Source organism: Dipodomys spectabilis, unplaced genomic scaffold (genome assembly GCF_019054845.1).
Source record: "Dipodomys spectabilis isolate Male_0828 unplaced genomic scaffold, ASM1905484v1 ptg000002l, whole genome shotgun sequence".
Lineage (NCBI taxonomy): Eukaryota > Metazoa > Chordata > Mammalia > Rodentia > Heteromyidae > Dipodomys > Dipodomys spectabilis.
The window spans coordinates 56,279,984-56,296,198 of record NW_024870679.1 but is presented as its reverse complement, the minus strand read 5'-3'; the positions used below and the strand labels follow the sequence as shown (position 1 = coordinate 56,296,198).

The 16,215-nt window shown below is 42.5% G+C and overlaps 1 protein-coding gene across 1 annotated transcript in view; it reads left to right on the top strand.

Annotated features, from left to right (window-relative positions):
- The first annotated feature begins 1,694 nt into the window (after window positions 1–1,694).
- Window positions 1,695–16,215, top strand: part of Rab3b (RAB3B, member RAS oncogene family) — a 64,213-nt gene continuing 49,692 nt past the window's right edge. Inside the window, exons 1-2 of the mRNA XM_042682378.1 lie at window positions 1,695–1,759; window positions 7,657–7,884. Of these exons, the coding sequence (XP_042538312.1) occupies window positions 7,657–7,884 (228 nt within the window). The 5' untranslated portion in view covers window positions 1,695–1,759. The remainder of the gene's footprint in view (window positions 1,760–7,656; window positions 7,885–16,215) is intronic.

The following is a 16,215-nucleotide window of genomic DNA, read 5'->3' as shown; positions in this document are numbered from 1 at the left end:
TAAAAAAAGGAGCAATTATTGGTCCACAGTAGTGGGGATATGGGAGAGTATGGCTGGCAAACAAAGGAGAAGGAATTTTTATACACAGGTGGAAGTGGCAATGCCATCACCCCCTGGTGTTGTGTAGGGTGTGGAAAATGAGAAGCCTTCTGGAAGAAGGATACAAGGGAGAAGCAGTGTCCTGGAGGACTATAAGGTTTCAATAAAGGGAAAGAAGTAATCTGAGTATTCAGAAAATGCAAATAATAGAACCTCTATCCTCTGTGCTGGGGAAGGGCAATGGGAATGGGAATGAAAGTGCTGATGAGAAGCTCTAAACAGTGTAAAAATTATGAAGCTGAAGGAGTGCCCAGGCAAGCAGAGAGACTATCTTGGTAGTTTCCTAAGCTAGAGGGAATCTCAGACAAGGTTATAATGGAACTTGGGAAACCATTACTTTGGTTATCTGAGTTAGATTGCTAAGATTTGGGATAGAAGATTGTAGGGAAGGATAAGAACTCTAGACTAAAATTATCAGCTGGCTTCTAAGACCTCAGGAAGACTGCAATAAAATCTACACCAGGATTTGAATGTGGGGGTGCTAGTTATCTCTTTTTTGGGGGGGGGTCTGATCATGGGGCCTTAACTCGGGGGCCTGGGCACTGTTCCTCAGCTCGTCAGCTCAAGGCTAACACTCTACCACTTGAGCCACAGCGCCACTTCCGGCTTTTTTCTTTTTTGCTTATGTGGTGCTGAGGAATCGAACCCAGGGCCTCATGCATGCAAGGAAAGCGCTCTACCTCTGAGCCACCTTCCCAGCCCCATGTGCTAATTATCTCTTATACCTACCACCCTTGGAAGAGCTGGGATTTTTCCGGCAAGAATATGTTCCCATTCCTATTGGAAACCTTTCCTCAACTGCTGGTAATGGAAATATTGCAAGTGTTTGTTTTGTTTTTGGCAAAGTTGATGACATTTGAAAGGGTTATTCATACCAGTGGCGTATAGGAGTGGATTATCGAAGCAGAAATAAAGAAGCTGTTGCCTCTGTCTGTTGCATTTCTGGAAGTGATGAGACCTGACCCAGGATAAGGATGGTGGAGACAGAAAGGAAAGGACATGTGTGGGTGGTGTTTATTACCAATGGGATGTGGGGCGTGAAAGGATGCCCAGTGTAGAGGATAATGCTTAAGTTTCTGGCATAGTTTCCAACTGCGGTCAGCCATCCAGGTTCTGCTTTCCTCCCTGGGCTGTGTGTGTGTGTGTGTGTATGTGTGTGTGTGTGTGTGTGTGTGTGTGTGTGTGTGTGTGTGTGTGTGTGTGTGTGAATGGAGCCATGTAACCCACAGTGAAGCACTTTGGAAATGGCAAAGCTCTGTACCCATCATCATCTACAATATCGTCAAAGCACTCCCATCACCCACTATGGTACCTGGGGGCAAGGATTAAGGGAAGTTACAACAATCACCCAAATATGGGGTGAGTGGTGGGAGTTCCCAAAGTACCGTGGATTTATTCCTGGCACCTGCCTGCAGCCGGAGGGGGCGTGTCCATCAGGGCTCCGCCCACGGGCGGGGCCTGGGCGGGGCCTGGTCGCCGCGGGAGCCGAATCCAGCGGGAGCCTTAGCCTTAGCCCGCGGTCGCCTGAGGTGCGGACCCGACTCACCCCCGCTCCGCTGCACCCCTCCTCGTCCGGATCCCCGAAGCCGGCAGCGTTCTCCCGCCGCCAGGTGCGACCCCTCGGCGAGCGAGCCCCGCAGTCCTGCACTCGGAGTCCGAGGTAAGGGGCGCGGCCCCGGCCCCCGCTCGCCCTCCCGCCTGTGAGGGTTGCGAGGCGGCGCCCGGCAGCCGAGGGGACCGGAGCAGGGGTTGGGGGCGCCCGCTAGGGAGAGACCCCGCGGCGGAGGGAGCGTGGCCTGGGCTGGGGGCGTCTCCCCGGAAGGTGTGTGTGTGTGGGGGGGTCCGCTGAGGGAGCTCCGAAGAGCTTGGGGTGCAGCCCAAGCAGGAGCAAGAAAGCGGTGCCAGGCTGGGGGTAACAAGAGCGGCGCCGGAGGCAGGGAGGGGTCGCTGGGAAGGGGTGCCAGGCGGCCAGGGGCGGGGAAGGGGGTGCCGGGAGGATTAAGGGGGGCGAAGGCGAGGGGGGGCGTGGAGGTGCGGAGCCTCGGGTGGGGGCTGGGTCGGAAGGGGTCTTTGAGCCGAGGGGAGCGAGGTGCTGAGAGGTGAAGGGCGCTGGGCAGGAGGGGGGCCGTCTGGTCGGAGAGAGGGTCCAGGGAGGGCGGCGGGGACGCGAGTGTGGACCGCTGTGGAACGGAAAGCGTGTGGGGCAGAGAGCAGCTGGTGCCTGAGAAGGAGTCTGGGTGCGCTGGAGGGCGAGGGGAGGGGCTTGGAGGGGCCAGGGTGGAAAATAAGGAGGGAGAGCTGGGAAGGGACAGAGGAAGGGCAGTGGTTGTGGACAGGTGACACCTAGGTTCTGGTCAGGAGTGGGGAGAAGGCAATGGACTAGAGCTAGGTCTGGTGGCTCAAAGTGGAGCAACCTTGAACTTGGAGAGTTCGAAGCTGGGTCAGGTTGAGGATGAGGTCAAGTATGGAGTGTGATGTGTGTGATATGTGTGAAGGTGTGAGGTGTGTGTATGTGTGTGAGGGGGTGAGGGAAGACAACATGGGGGTCAGAGTGAACACTAGACTCTGGCTTCTCCAGAGTCTGAGGGAGGAGGAGCGGGGACTGGACCCAATTATACCACCATCTGGATCACCAAAGAAGAGAACAGTGGACTGGAAAATTCATCCTCAGGTGGACTCTGCTTTAGATGCTCAAGATGGAAAGGATTTGGGGGAGAATAAAGTGGCAGTTTCTGAAAGCTAATAAAGGTGTGCTTCTCCATCCCCCTTTTCTAGGATCCAGATGGAAAGGGATGGATGACTGTAAAAAGAATGGATGTGTGTATGCGCAGGTGGATGCACACCTGTTTTGGGCCCATAAACAGAGGAAGACAGTGGAAGTGGTGAAAGGCACTGTTTGTAGTGGTAGGAAGCCCAGAAGAGAAGTGATATGGGAAGGCAGGTAGGTCTGACAGTGGTGGTCCTTGGCAATGAGAATTTAGCTAGTTGTGGAGTCAGTGTGTTTTCATCAGAGGAAACAATATGAAGAAAGACAACAATCTAAAAGAATCTCCAGTCCAAAAAGTAAATCTCTAGTTTCTTAAGGATTGTGATAAAGGAAAACAGTAACATAGAATGTTTACATTGTTTTCCTGTGTGTGTGTGTGTGTGTGTGTGTGTGTGTGTGTGTGTGTGTGTGCCCATCATGCAGCTTGAACTCAGGGCCTACGCACTGTTTCTGAGCTTTTTAGCCCAAGGCTCTAGTACTCTACCACTTGAGCCACAGCTCTACTTTTGGCTTTTTTTTTGGTGGTTAGTTGGAGATACGTATCTCATGGATTTCCTGGCTCTGGCTGGCTTTGTACCTCAATCTTCAGATCTCATCTTCCTGAGTAGATAGAATTTATAGGCATGAGCCCCTGGCACCCAGCATGTTTTCCTCTTTAAGCTTGGAGCCCATTAGGATTCCACTTCATCTTTCCAGAGTAGACACAAGGCCTGGTACATAGTAGGTGTGCAGCTGTGTAAAACCCTGCAAAATAGATGTTACTGATGCTTTTATGTAGGTGTGCCTCCATGTTGTTATTAGTTGCACTCATGTCTATCTACTTCCAATCTGAAGAAGGAACAAAATGGCTTTTACCAAGTCTTCCTTGTGTTTAGGACCAAATGTTTCCAAAGCAACTAGCAGGATACATTTCATAGTTGCTCAGTAGATGGTAGCTATTATGATACTATTTCTGTGGTTCTATGAGTCTTGGGAAAACAGTGAGGAGTGCTGGGCTTGGCTGGTAGTAGTGGGTTGGTAGTGTGGAATCATCTAAAGAAAGATGAAATGTAAAATTAGTTAAAGTACGACTTTTAGAGGAAGAGCATATTGCAAAGTAAAGTCCACATTTGCCCCACTCCCTCCTTATCTCCACTGAGAAATACTCCTTGAAAGAGGACAGTTTCATTTATTGAGTCCCTGCTATATTCCATATACTATGCTAAATGCATTACTTACATGACTTACAATCTTTCTAACAATGGTTGTTTTACCAAGGAGGAAACTGTGTCTTAGTCATTTTATATTTTGTCCCAGTCTCATAGCTAATAAACCATAGGGCTGGAAACTGAATCTAGTTTGTTTGATTTGGAACCCTAAATTATTTCCATTACTCAGGATGACTTTCTAATAAAAAACATGAAACATATAGGCAAAAGAAAAATTGAAGAGGTTTATAAAGCACTCTCAACCACTGATTTTAACAGTTTTTCCAGGAAGCCATTTTTTTTTGGCGGGGCTTTGGTGGTGGTGGTTGTTGGGGGGGAGGGTCGGTCATAGGGCTTGAACTCTGGGCCTGGGTGCTGTCCCTGAGCTTTTCAGCTCAAGGCAAGCATTCTACCACTTGAGCCACAACACCACTTCTGATTTTTTGGTGGTTAATTGGAGATAAGAACCTCATGGACTTTCCTATCCAAACTGGCTTTGAGCTGTGATCCTCAGATCTCATCCTCCTGAATAGCTAGGATTACAGGTGTGAGCCAATGGCGCAGGCACAGGAAGCCATTTTATTCACTCATTTCATAGATGAGGAGACTGAAGTCAAGGGTAGGATTTGCCTGTGATTACATACACATTAAGAAATGAGCCAGGATTCAAGTCTCTTGGATTCAAGTCTCTTGCATTCAATCTTGCCCTTAACCTTTGAAGTACATCTATTATCTTCTTCACTACACTTACTATGTTCATCTTTTCTTGCTAGGTTTTAAGGCTCTTTTTCCTAGCTGAAGATTGCTTCTTCCTCAGGTGCTTATTTCTGCCCCCTTTGAGATATAAAGGGTTTTTTATTTTTCACAGCAACCTGTGAGGGGCCATTTCTTTCCTTTCCTCAGCCTGGAACTAGGGATGACTTCCCAGATGGTTCTTGCGCATTCATCTGTATTTCTCCTCACGGGCACAGTGAGCTACCCAGTTTTATCATTTTATGCGGCTGTCACAAAAGAGAGGGAAGATTTGATCGATGCTTATCTTACAAATGCAGTTCTGCACGCACCACTGTGCAGTGACCAGTCTGCTCAGATCTGCCTCAGGCAGCTGCCTGCTGGGATGCTTTTTTCCTCTTCCAGATGTCTGTTACCCCTCCTCCCCCTGAAGAACCCCTAGGGTGTTTCCATCTTAACCCTTCTCCTCTCTCTGCCTGTCCCTGGTTTCACACCACGTATCAGGAAAGCCATGTTGTGTCCACATAAGCAGCTGTTGACTGTATAGTAAGGCAAGTACAGTGTGGTAACTAGGTGCTCTATTGGGAATTCTTCTTTACTTATCCTAAAACTGGTCAAATCTGGGAGACATTAGATCACAGAAATTCTAGTCCTGAACTGACTTGTGTGCAAATCCTTGCACACAACGTGAAGCTTCATTTTTTTCTTACTTATAAAATGAAGAGGGGCTGATCACAGCAGGAATGGGACCCGTCATTCCCCACTCTCACATTCAGGGTAGCATAGCCAATTTTACACATGTACAAGTGTATTTTTTTTTTCAGCACAGTGAAAGAAGCACATACATAATCATTCTTTTAGTTAAAATTCACAGCAGCCTCATGAAGTATGTAGTGGCATCAGATGAGGAAACTTAAACTTCAGTGATTTGTCCTAATTCATATATTGAATTATTGGGAAAGCGAGGACCAGTAACCTGGCCTTTGGTTATCATGTTACGTGTGTTACTTCAAAATTCTTCTAAGAGTGTAAAATTAGGTATATTATCTAGAGTGTAAAACTAGCTATATTATTTTAGAAATGAAAACTAGTAATATGGCATTTACATCAGTAGTATAATACATAGAAAATGTCTGATAAGTGCTTATGGAAAATATGCCCTGGGTCCAGTGTTGGCAGGTTTTCTTGGTTCAAACTTCCCTGACTCCAGAAGGGGAAGCAGTTAATCCATTGTCAAATAGATGCAAATAATGGAGTCTCACTGCAAGAGAGGACAGTTGAATAAGATCTAACTACAGAAATGAAGTACATCAGCTCCACATTCCAGTTGTGGAGATTGGGGGTCCAGAGTGATGAAGTGACTTTCATTAATTCAGTACACATTTACCGAGTGTTATTATGCACTTGGATTTGTGCTAGAAGCCAGGCATGCAGAAATGGAGTGCATTAAGTCCCAGCTGCTCAGTGTAAAAGAGGAGCCAGAATAGTAAACAGCTCTGAAATGACACAAGTGCCATTTGAGTGTTCTGGGAATGTACCATTAGGTGTGCATGCACAGGGAAGAAAGATGCACTTGACCTGGACCTAAAAGGATGAATAGGAGTTTATTTGGAAGTGGGAATAGCATGTAGGCAGAGGAAATACATATATAAAGAACAAAAACAAAATAGTACAGTGTATTTGGAATAAATAATAATTTGATATAAATTTGAAAAAGTTGATATTTGATATAAATATTTTATATAAAAGTAACACATATATGCTGGTTGCCAAGGGCTCATATCTGTAATCCTAGCTACTCAGGAGGCTGAGATCTGAGGATCATGGTTCAAAGCTAGCCCCATCAGGAATGTCCATGAGACTCTTGTCTCCAATTAACCACCAGAAAATCAGAAGTGGTGCTATGGCGCAAGTGATATAGCGCCTTGAGCTGAAGAGCTCAGGGATACTGCCCAGGCTCAGTGTTCAAGCCCCACAACTTCCCCCTCTATTCCCCTCCACCCAGAAAAAGAAAAAAAAAAGTAGCACATGTTGGTAAGGGAAAGAGCTTCGAGAATTGGTTCTTTGGTGTATTAGTTCTCTGTTAACCTGGATGGTTTGGGCTTGATCTTTAGAGCTATGGACAGCCACAGAAGTTGTTTGGGTTTTGTTGTTGTTGTTTTTGTATGTGCGTGTGGTACCAGGGCTTGAACTCAGAGCTTGGGTGCTTTCTGTTAGCTTTTTCTCTCAATGTTGATGACCTACCCCACAAGCCACACTTCTACTTCCAGCTTTTTGATGGTTTGTTGGAGATAAAAACTTCTTAAATTAGTCTTCACTGGCTGGCTTAGAACTGGGATCCTCATATCTCAGCCTCCTGAGTAGGTAGGATTACAGTTTATAGTCAGGAGCCATCAGTGCCAGGCCTCATGAAAATTTCTAAACGGGGAATGATAGCTCTTCTTCCTACAGGAGATTTTCCTTGAAAACCATGTCTTCAAGGTGGGTTAGAAGCTTCTTCTAACCAGGGCCTCCCTGTCTCATCATTTGCCTTCTATTTTATTACTTTTGCTTCCCTGTTCTTTTATTCTTGATAGACACTTATGTCTGATTCATATTTGTACTTTCATGATCAACTCAGGGCTTGCACCAGAGCAATGTGTTCCGCAAATATTTGTTGAGGAAATGAGTGGGAGGACCTAGATTCCACCCCAATCCTAAGCAACATTTGTGGTTGGTGCAGTGGTAGGGTGATTCTGAGTGGCATATATTTTCTCTGTGATGTTGATGTGAGGAGTAAGTATGTAAATGTCAGGTGGCCATGAGAATATTAGTGACTCAAAGTCATCCTGGAAGTATGTTCTGGAATGACCATAGAGATCTCTTTTGCAGATGGCCTCAGTGACCGATAGTAAAACTGGAATCAAAGATGCCTCTGACCAGAATTTTGACTATATGTTCAAACTGCTCATCATTGGTAACAGCAGTGTTGGCAAGACCTCCTTCCTCTTCCGCTATGCTGATGATACCTTCACCCCTGCCTTTGTCAGCACTGTGGGCATCGACTTTAAGGTGAAGACAGTATACCGCCATGAGAAGCGAGTGAAGCTGCAGATTTGGGTGAGTCCTGGGCTGGGCATCTTGTGTAGGATATTTTCTTTTCTTTTCTTTTTTTTTTTTGTGTGTAGGATATTTTGAGAGACAACTAGTCTGCTGCTATAAGGGGTAGAAGACAGGGCAAAAGTGGAGCTTCTAGGCTTGATAATATCAACTATTAATGATGTTTTTAGGTATGGCCCCTGGGCTGTCCCCACGCTGGTTTTATGTAAATTTGTTCTCCTCTGGAGGTTCAGTTGCTTCTTCTGCTTGTCTCTCAAAGAGGCTTTATCTTGGCTTGTAGAAATGACTAAACAAGAAACTGAGCTTTAGAGTTACAGAGCTGGGTTCAAATTCTACTTGTTTGTTTTTGTTTTTTTGGTACCAGTCCTGGGGCTTGAACTCAGGGTCTGTACATGTCCTTCAGCTTTTTCTACTCAAGGCTAGTACTCTACCACTTGAGCCACAGCTTTTTTTGCTGGTTGATTGGAGATGAAAATCTCATAGACTTTCATCTGGGCTCGCTTCAAATTGTAATCCTCAGATCTCAGCCTCCTGAATAGCTAGGATTACAGGCATGAGCCACCAGTGCCTGGCTCAAATTCTACTTCTACCACTTTATTAGCCATTGAAACTTGACTAAATTACTTAATCTCTCTGGACCACTCTTTATTCTTTGAGGATTATAGTGGCATATATATATCATAGAACTTTGGGGTACTTAGCATAGTTCCTGAAATATGATAAATAGATGCACAGTAAATATTGGATACAGGATAGGTTTTCTATTGTTGTATAACAATTACTTAAAAACTTGGTGGTACCAGGCACCAACCAATGACTCATGCCTGTAATCCTAGCTACTCAGAAGACTACAATCCAGAGAATCAATTTGAGGCCATCCTTGGCAGAAAAGCCTAAGAGACTCTACCTCCAAAATATCTAGCAAAAAGTTAGGTTGGAGGCATTGCTCAAGTGGTAGAGCATTAGTCATAAGCAGGCAAGCCAAATGAGTAGGAGGCCTATTAGCAAAACAAAACAAAACAAAAATAAAAAACTTCGATATAAAATAAAAATAGTTGAGTCTTGGAATGTGGCGTAGTAGTAGAGTGCTTGCCTAGCATGCATGAAGCCCTGGATTCGATTCTTCAGTACTATATAAACAGAAAAAGCCAGAAGTGGTGCTGTGGCTGAAGTGGTAGAGTGCTAGCCTTGAGCAAAAGAAGCTCAGGGATAGTGCCCAGGCCCTGAGTTCAAGCTCCAGGACTGGCAAAATAATAATAGTAGAAGAGATAATAACTCCTATTGTTATTATCTTATAGTTTCTGTGGGTCTAACATTTAGGAATGATTTGAGGCCCATGATATGCAGCCAAATGTTGGCTTGGGCTGTAGTAATCTGAAGGATTGACTGGAACCAGAGGATCTACTTCAAAAGTGGCTTACTCACATGTCTGATGCTGGCTGTTGGCAGAGGCCTTACTTTCCATTTGATCCTCTTAGTATCTTTACAGAGCTGTTTAAGTGCCTTTATTTCATGACAGCTGGTTTTCCCCAGAGTGAGAGATCTAAGAAACCAAAGAAGAAATCGCAGTGTCGCTTATGTAGCCTTAGAGTATTCTCTTGGGAGGCAACTAAGCACAGGTATGAATACTGGGAAGAAAAGATCACTGGAAACTGTCTCAGCCACACAACTATTAGGTATTATCTAGCAATGGTACTATTCAAATATGCACAGATTTCAGAAGATAAAGGAACATAAACATTATAGATTTATCACTGAACTGAAAATTTTGGAAATTTGTGCCAGGTATCTGAGTGTCTGTGGTCTCAGCACTTGGAAAGCCAAAATAGCAGGATTAAGAAGTCAAGACCAGCCTGTGCTACATGGCAAAACCCATCTCAAAACAAAACAAAACAAAATTTGTGAAAGTTTGAACCATGTCTTGCTTATCTGTTGATTATACTTATTAAATAAATATATTATTGGAACAGCTCATATATAGTACTTTTTACAAATTATTTCTTGTATTACTATTATCTCATGTTTAACATATGAGAGAGGGGCTAGGAAGGTGGCTCAGTGGTAGAGTGCTTGCCTTGCATGCCTGAGGCCCTGGGTTCGATTCCTCAGCACCACATAAGCAAAAAGAAAAAAGCCAGAAGTGGCACTGTGGCTCAAGTGGTAGAGCACTAGCCTTGAGCTGAAGAGCTGAGGGACAGCACCCAGGCCCAGAGTTCAGGCCCTATGACCGGACCCCCCACAAAAAAAACTAATATATGAGAGAGTTAGTCTTTTAATACATCCTAATTTTACAGAAGAATATAACGTAGCAATTAATTTATCTTAGATAAACCACACAGCTATAGAGTGAAATTTGGACTCATCTTCTGATTCTAAATAATGTGCTATTTTCTCTATGCAAAGCTTATGGATCTTATATTTCCATTTATGATAAGTGGGACATTAATTTATAGAGATTAATGTTCATTTAGTTCTCTATTAAAAGCACTGAGGTATCAAAAATAGTTTGAAATTGGAAAAACTATAGAGTGTATGTACTTTTGTGGTCTCCATACCTGACTACATTAGCAACATTTGAGGATTTGCTAGAAATGCATATTCTTTATATATATATATATATATATATATATATATATATAAAAATGCATATTCTTCATATATATTATTGTAAAGATACTGAAGATACTGTATAGAGGGGTTGCAGTTACATAAGTAAGGTAATGAGTACATTTCCTATCGAGCATTTTTACCCCCTCCTTTGTTTTTCCCCTGCCTTCCCTCCCCACCTCCCCAACATCTTTCTCCCCCTACCAAGTTGTAAAGTTTCCCTTCCCCTTCTCATATTAGAATAATGTATATACAAGATGCAGGACACTGGAATCAAATACAGTGAAAACAGGGGTTATACCATGGGGGAAGAGCACATAAAAGAAACAAAAAAATCACATAGTACATTAAAAACAACAGCGACAAAGATAAAATCTCTTGTGTCCCTATCTTGGGGTTCATTTTGCTTATCATCATCTTATATGGTCATATGTGCATAGCTTTTGACCTTTTCTGCTTGTCTGGTAAGATTATTCTAGACATATACTAATTATTGCAAATAAGGGAAACCATGGGACCTATATTTCTTTGGGTCTGGCTTACTTCACTTAATATAATTTTTTCCAAGTTTTTCCATTTCCTAACAAATGGGGCTGTGTCATTCTTTCTGATGGAGTCATAGAGGTCTATTATGTATGTATGTATGTGTATATATATATATATATATATATATATATATATATATATATATATATATATATATATACCACATTTTCTTGATCCATTCATCTACTGAGTTGCATCTGGGTTGGTTCCATATCTTAGCTATGGTGAATAATGTTGCAATAAACAGTTGTGCTGGTAGTTTTAGTATGGCCTTGTTTGTGATAATTTGGGCAAATGCCCAAAAGTGGGATTGCTGGGTCATGGGGGAGCTCTATGTGTAGTCTTTTGAGGAACCTCCATACTGCTTTCCAAAGTTGTTGAACAAGTTTACACTCCCACCAACAATGCAGTAGGGTTCCCCTTTGGCCACAACCCCTCCACCATCTGTTATTAGATTTCTTGATTATAGTCATTCTAACTGGGGTGAGGTAGAATCTCACTGTTGTTTTGATTTGTTTCTTTTATGGCTAGAAAAGTTGAGAATTTCTTCAGGTGTCTATTCTTATAGAAATGCATATTCTTATGTGAGCCTGTGACTTTCTGAATCTGCTATTATAAAATGCTGGAATTTGGGCCCAACAATCTATGTTGAAGAAGTCTTCCAACTGGTTTAAAGGCAGGCTAAATTGCAGAACTATTGATCTGACTTAACTACCTGTGGTAAGATTCGACAAGAGTTTACTAAAGGCTCCTATTATGTACTAGTACTTCCACTTCAGTTATCTGACAGCATCTTCACAGCAGAAGCACACACAGGTGTGAGAGACTATTTTAGGCATGGTGAGCAATATAGTGAAACCAAATCAAGGCTGTGAAAAACAGGGAGAGAGTGTTGAGAAATTTGCTGGGGAGGCCAGAGATGGCTGATTGAGAGTCAAGGTAAGATCTATGAGGATGTATTTATTTCACTGACTTAGTTGATCACTGCTTTGCTTAAAAACATTTCACAGTTTTTATGTGTGCATATATTTTTAGGTAGCAAAATGAACTTTTCCATATATTCACAAATACATTGAAATGTGAGCATTTAAATATTGTTTCATGTTTATGTATTTTAACATCCCTTGGTGTACAAAAGTAAATACATATACAGACTAAGTAAATAACCATATATTGTTCATACGGTACTTTGTATAACTGTCAGAGGCTTTGTCATTGTCCAGAGAGTACATGTCTGATGACTCTTTAGAAAGCTCACTTAATTTTATTTTCAATCTCTGGATATAAAATATCATTTTTATTAATACGTATGATGTAGGTTGGCACAGATATCTTCATTTGATCCCTGAATCAGCTGACCACATAGTCTATAGTTGGGAAATATTGAGGATGTCTTGTGTCCTTTTAAGGGAGTAGCAGTGGCTCCTTCATGCCTCTGCTCGTTTTCAGCCTATTGTAAGTATTTTCATTTTTCATAAGCCTGGTTAAGTAGGTTTATTGATTATACTACTTAACTAATGAGATTTCACATTGGATATGTGGCTTTTAGAGAGTCCCATAAAGAAACCTCTGATTATAGACTGTGCTAAGTGTAGTGAACCTAAATGAGCATTAAAAAAATGGCTGAACTGACATTTCTCCAACTCCTGGCATAAGTTCATTGCCAGCCACATTTTGAGGTAAAATTAGTGAGGAGTTTATTAGATCTGACTTAGTCACATTGCTTTGCTTAAAAACATTTATCAAAGAGTTCGTGTGTGTGTGTGTGTGTGTGTGTGTGTGTGTGTGCTTTTATGCAACAAAGTAAAACCTTTTTTGTGCTTTTGATAAATACATTAAAACTTAAATGTTTAAATTTGTTTAGATCATCTTTATATTCTTTTTTTTTTTTTTTTTTGTCGGTCGTGGGGCTTGAACTCTGGGCCTGGGCGCTGTCCCTCAGCTCTTCAGCTCAAAGTGAGCGCTCCACCACTTGAGCTACAGCGCCACTTCCGGTTTTCTGGTGGTTTATTGGAGATAGGAGTCTCACGGTCTCTCCTGCCCGGGCTGGCTTTGAACCGCGATCCTCAGATCTCAGCCTCCTGAGTAGCTAGGATTACAGGCGTGAGCCACCAGCGCCCGGCCATCTTTATATTCTTAACATCTGTTATATTCTGTTATGTAAGATCTATTACATAACATCTGTTAAGTAGGTTATATATGTATATGTAAATAGTCATATATTGTGCATGTTGTACCTAAAATTCTCTTAATTAAAGGGATATAAATTTAGAGACCCATATCATCATCATAAGCACTGGGGAATTCATAGAAGTTTTTTTGTTGTCGTTTTTTAGTACTGGGGTTTGACATCACAGCCTCATACTTGCTAGGCAGGCACCCTACCGCTTGAGCTATTCCTCCAACCCCATAGTAAGGTTTTAACAAAGTCAGACTCGCATCTTCAAAAAATTCTTGGCTTTATCCAGATGTGGTGGTTCACATCTATACTTCTAGCCACTCAGAGATAGAGATCAGGAGGATCATAATTTGAGTGTCCCTTGGGGTAAAGACCCCATCTCAACTAATAGATGAGTATGGTGGAATTTCCTGTCATCCCAGCTATGTGGAAGGCAGAAACAGGAAGATTATAGCTCCAGCCAATTGCCATATATCCTAAAAATAAGTAAAGCAAAAATGATAAGGGTATTGCCCATGTGGTAACCCTCCACCAAAAGAAGTTCTTGTTTTCAAGTAAAGAATAGAGATGAAAACAAGGCAAAGAAACTGTGGTTTTGATCCACATTCATCAATTTGTGCACATTAAATATGTATTTATTTTATAATCAGTTCTACCTTAGAAATTTGTACATAAGTAAACAAATAATTAAACAAGAAATTTGGCTAAATATGGATCAGCTATGAAAGACAGAATGAAATTCATCAGTGGTTTGAGTAAGTAATATGGGCCATATCCAAGTATATAGTTGGCACCAATGGTTCATACCTGTAATCCTAGCTACTCAGGAGGCTGAGATCTAAGGATCAGGGTTCAGGATCATGAAAATCCATTATACTCTCATCTCCAACTAACTGCCAAAAAGTAGGAAATGGTGCTATGGCACAAAGATGTAGAGCACTAGCCTTTTGCATGAAAGCTCAGAACAGTGTGTACGCCTCAAGTTCAAGCCCCAGGACTGGCAAAAACAGCAACAATAACAAAAACCCAACAAATGAACAAACAAAACCCAAAGTATGTTAGTCTGCTTGGGCTACCATAAGAAAATACCACAGGCTGAGTGGCTTTAAACAACTGAAATTGGTTTCTCATAGTTCTGGAGGGCGGAAATCTTAAGATCAAGATGTTGACAGAGTTGCAGATAGCTGCTTCTGTGTTGTTCTCACATGGCCCTTTCTCAGTATGTGCGCATGAGGAATGAGGAGAACTCCTTGGTGTCTTTTCTAATAAGACTAATCATATTGGATTAGGGCCCTCCCCCTTATAGCTTCATTTCACTTTAATAACTTCCTATAGCCATACTGGAGGTTAGAGCTTAACTCGTTAATATAGGGAGGACAGTCAGCCCAAAACACAGAGACAGTGGCAAAGTAACATAAGGAATAGAAATGAGGAGAGAGATTAGGACCAAAATTGACTGAAGATGATGGTCAACTAGTTGTAAAGGGAGTGGGAAGAACCTAAATATCTCCTTTTTACATAGAAGTTCTGTAAATTTTTAAAAGCTATGTGGGCTTCAGTTAGTCACTTTGCCCCTATAAATACATAATACCCTCATGCCTATAATCCTAGCTACTCAGGAGGCTGAGATCTAAGGATCACAGTTCAAAGTTTGCCTAAGCAGAGAAATCCCTGAGACTTTTATCTCCAAGTAACCAGCAAAATTCTGCAAGGCGATCTGTGACTCAAGCAGTAGAGTGCTAGCCTTGAGCAAAAAAGCTCAGGGATAGCACCCAGGCCGAGTTCAAGCTCCAGTACTGGTGTGTGTGCACACCTTACATGTTTATTGAGGAGGAGAGGCCTAATGCAATAGCAGAGTATTGCATCCAGCACATACTAGGAATGCAAGAGATATTAGATTCCATCTTTTTTCTTTCTCCTGTCCACATGCAAAGGACTATTGGGGTCCCCTTCCAGATTTTCCCCTCTGTGGTTTCAGAAGTGCTGAAGCAGCTCCTGCTCACTAGCATGGTATGAAGTATTAATTCACTTTCTCTACTATTCAAGCCCTGTCAGAGAGAAAGTTGTTGTGAGGGAGAAAGGTAGATTAAGACAGAGAGCATTGCTCCAGTAGGAGTTTTCTGTCATTTCTTGGGGAATATCAATTGAGGAGAGTGTTGGGAGTCCCTTCTTTCTTGGGATCTCTTAGCACATAGTTCCCTGAGTGGGCCTATGTTTCCTGAGAGGCCAATTATTGGGGATCAGAGAAGAAAATCTTACTAGGGAAGTGGGGTAGATGAGAAGTCTCATTAAAAGTGAACAACTTAGGGGAAGAAGACTGGGGAAATGAAAAAGCAAGTCAATGGATCTGTAACACATGGCATGTATATATGAAAACTGCATTAAAAAACTCAAAAAAGAATGAGAGTCCACACACGTATGAGCAGAGAGAGACTTAGTAACATTACAGCCACAAATCAATCTAAAGGCCACTTACTGCTGGCTGGTGGTTGCCAAGCAACCTTAAGAGACCTTGAGGAAGAGAAGAGTAGGAAGGGCTCCTGGTCAGGGGAAGAATCATCTGTGGAAGGACACAGCTAACTTAGTCCACTGGAACTCTAAGTTCTAATCCTGTGTCAGTGCCCATTTGTGTGATTAGAGTGGACTTTACTACTTGTTTCCCTCATCTATCCAGGGGAGAAATAATCCTTGCTTATGGGTTGTTGTAAAGATCAATTGGTGAAAGAGAAGAAAAAGCCATAGACAACTATGAAGCTGTCAGTTCCTGGAAGTTCATCCACAGAAGGACTGTGGATATTCTCACACAGGCAACTTATTCTTACATGTGCTTTAAATCATTCTTCATGTCACATTTTCCCTCTGATCCAAGGAGGCAGTTGTCTACTTAGAGAAGAGATGGTTACAGCCATAGATGTCAAGCTGCCTGGGCAGAGCCAAGCGGTAAACGTCATTGTTTGAACTTATTCAGTAAATATTTATCTGGTGCTCACTCTGTGCCA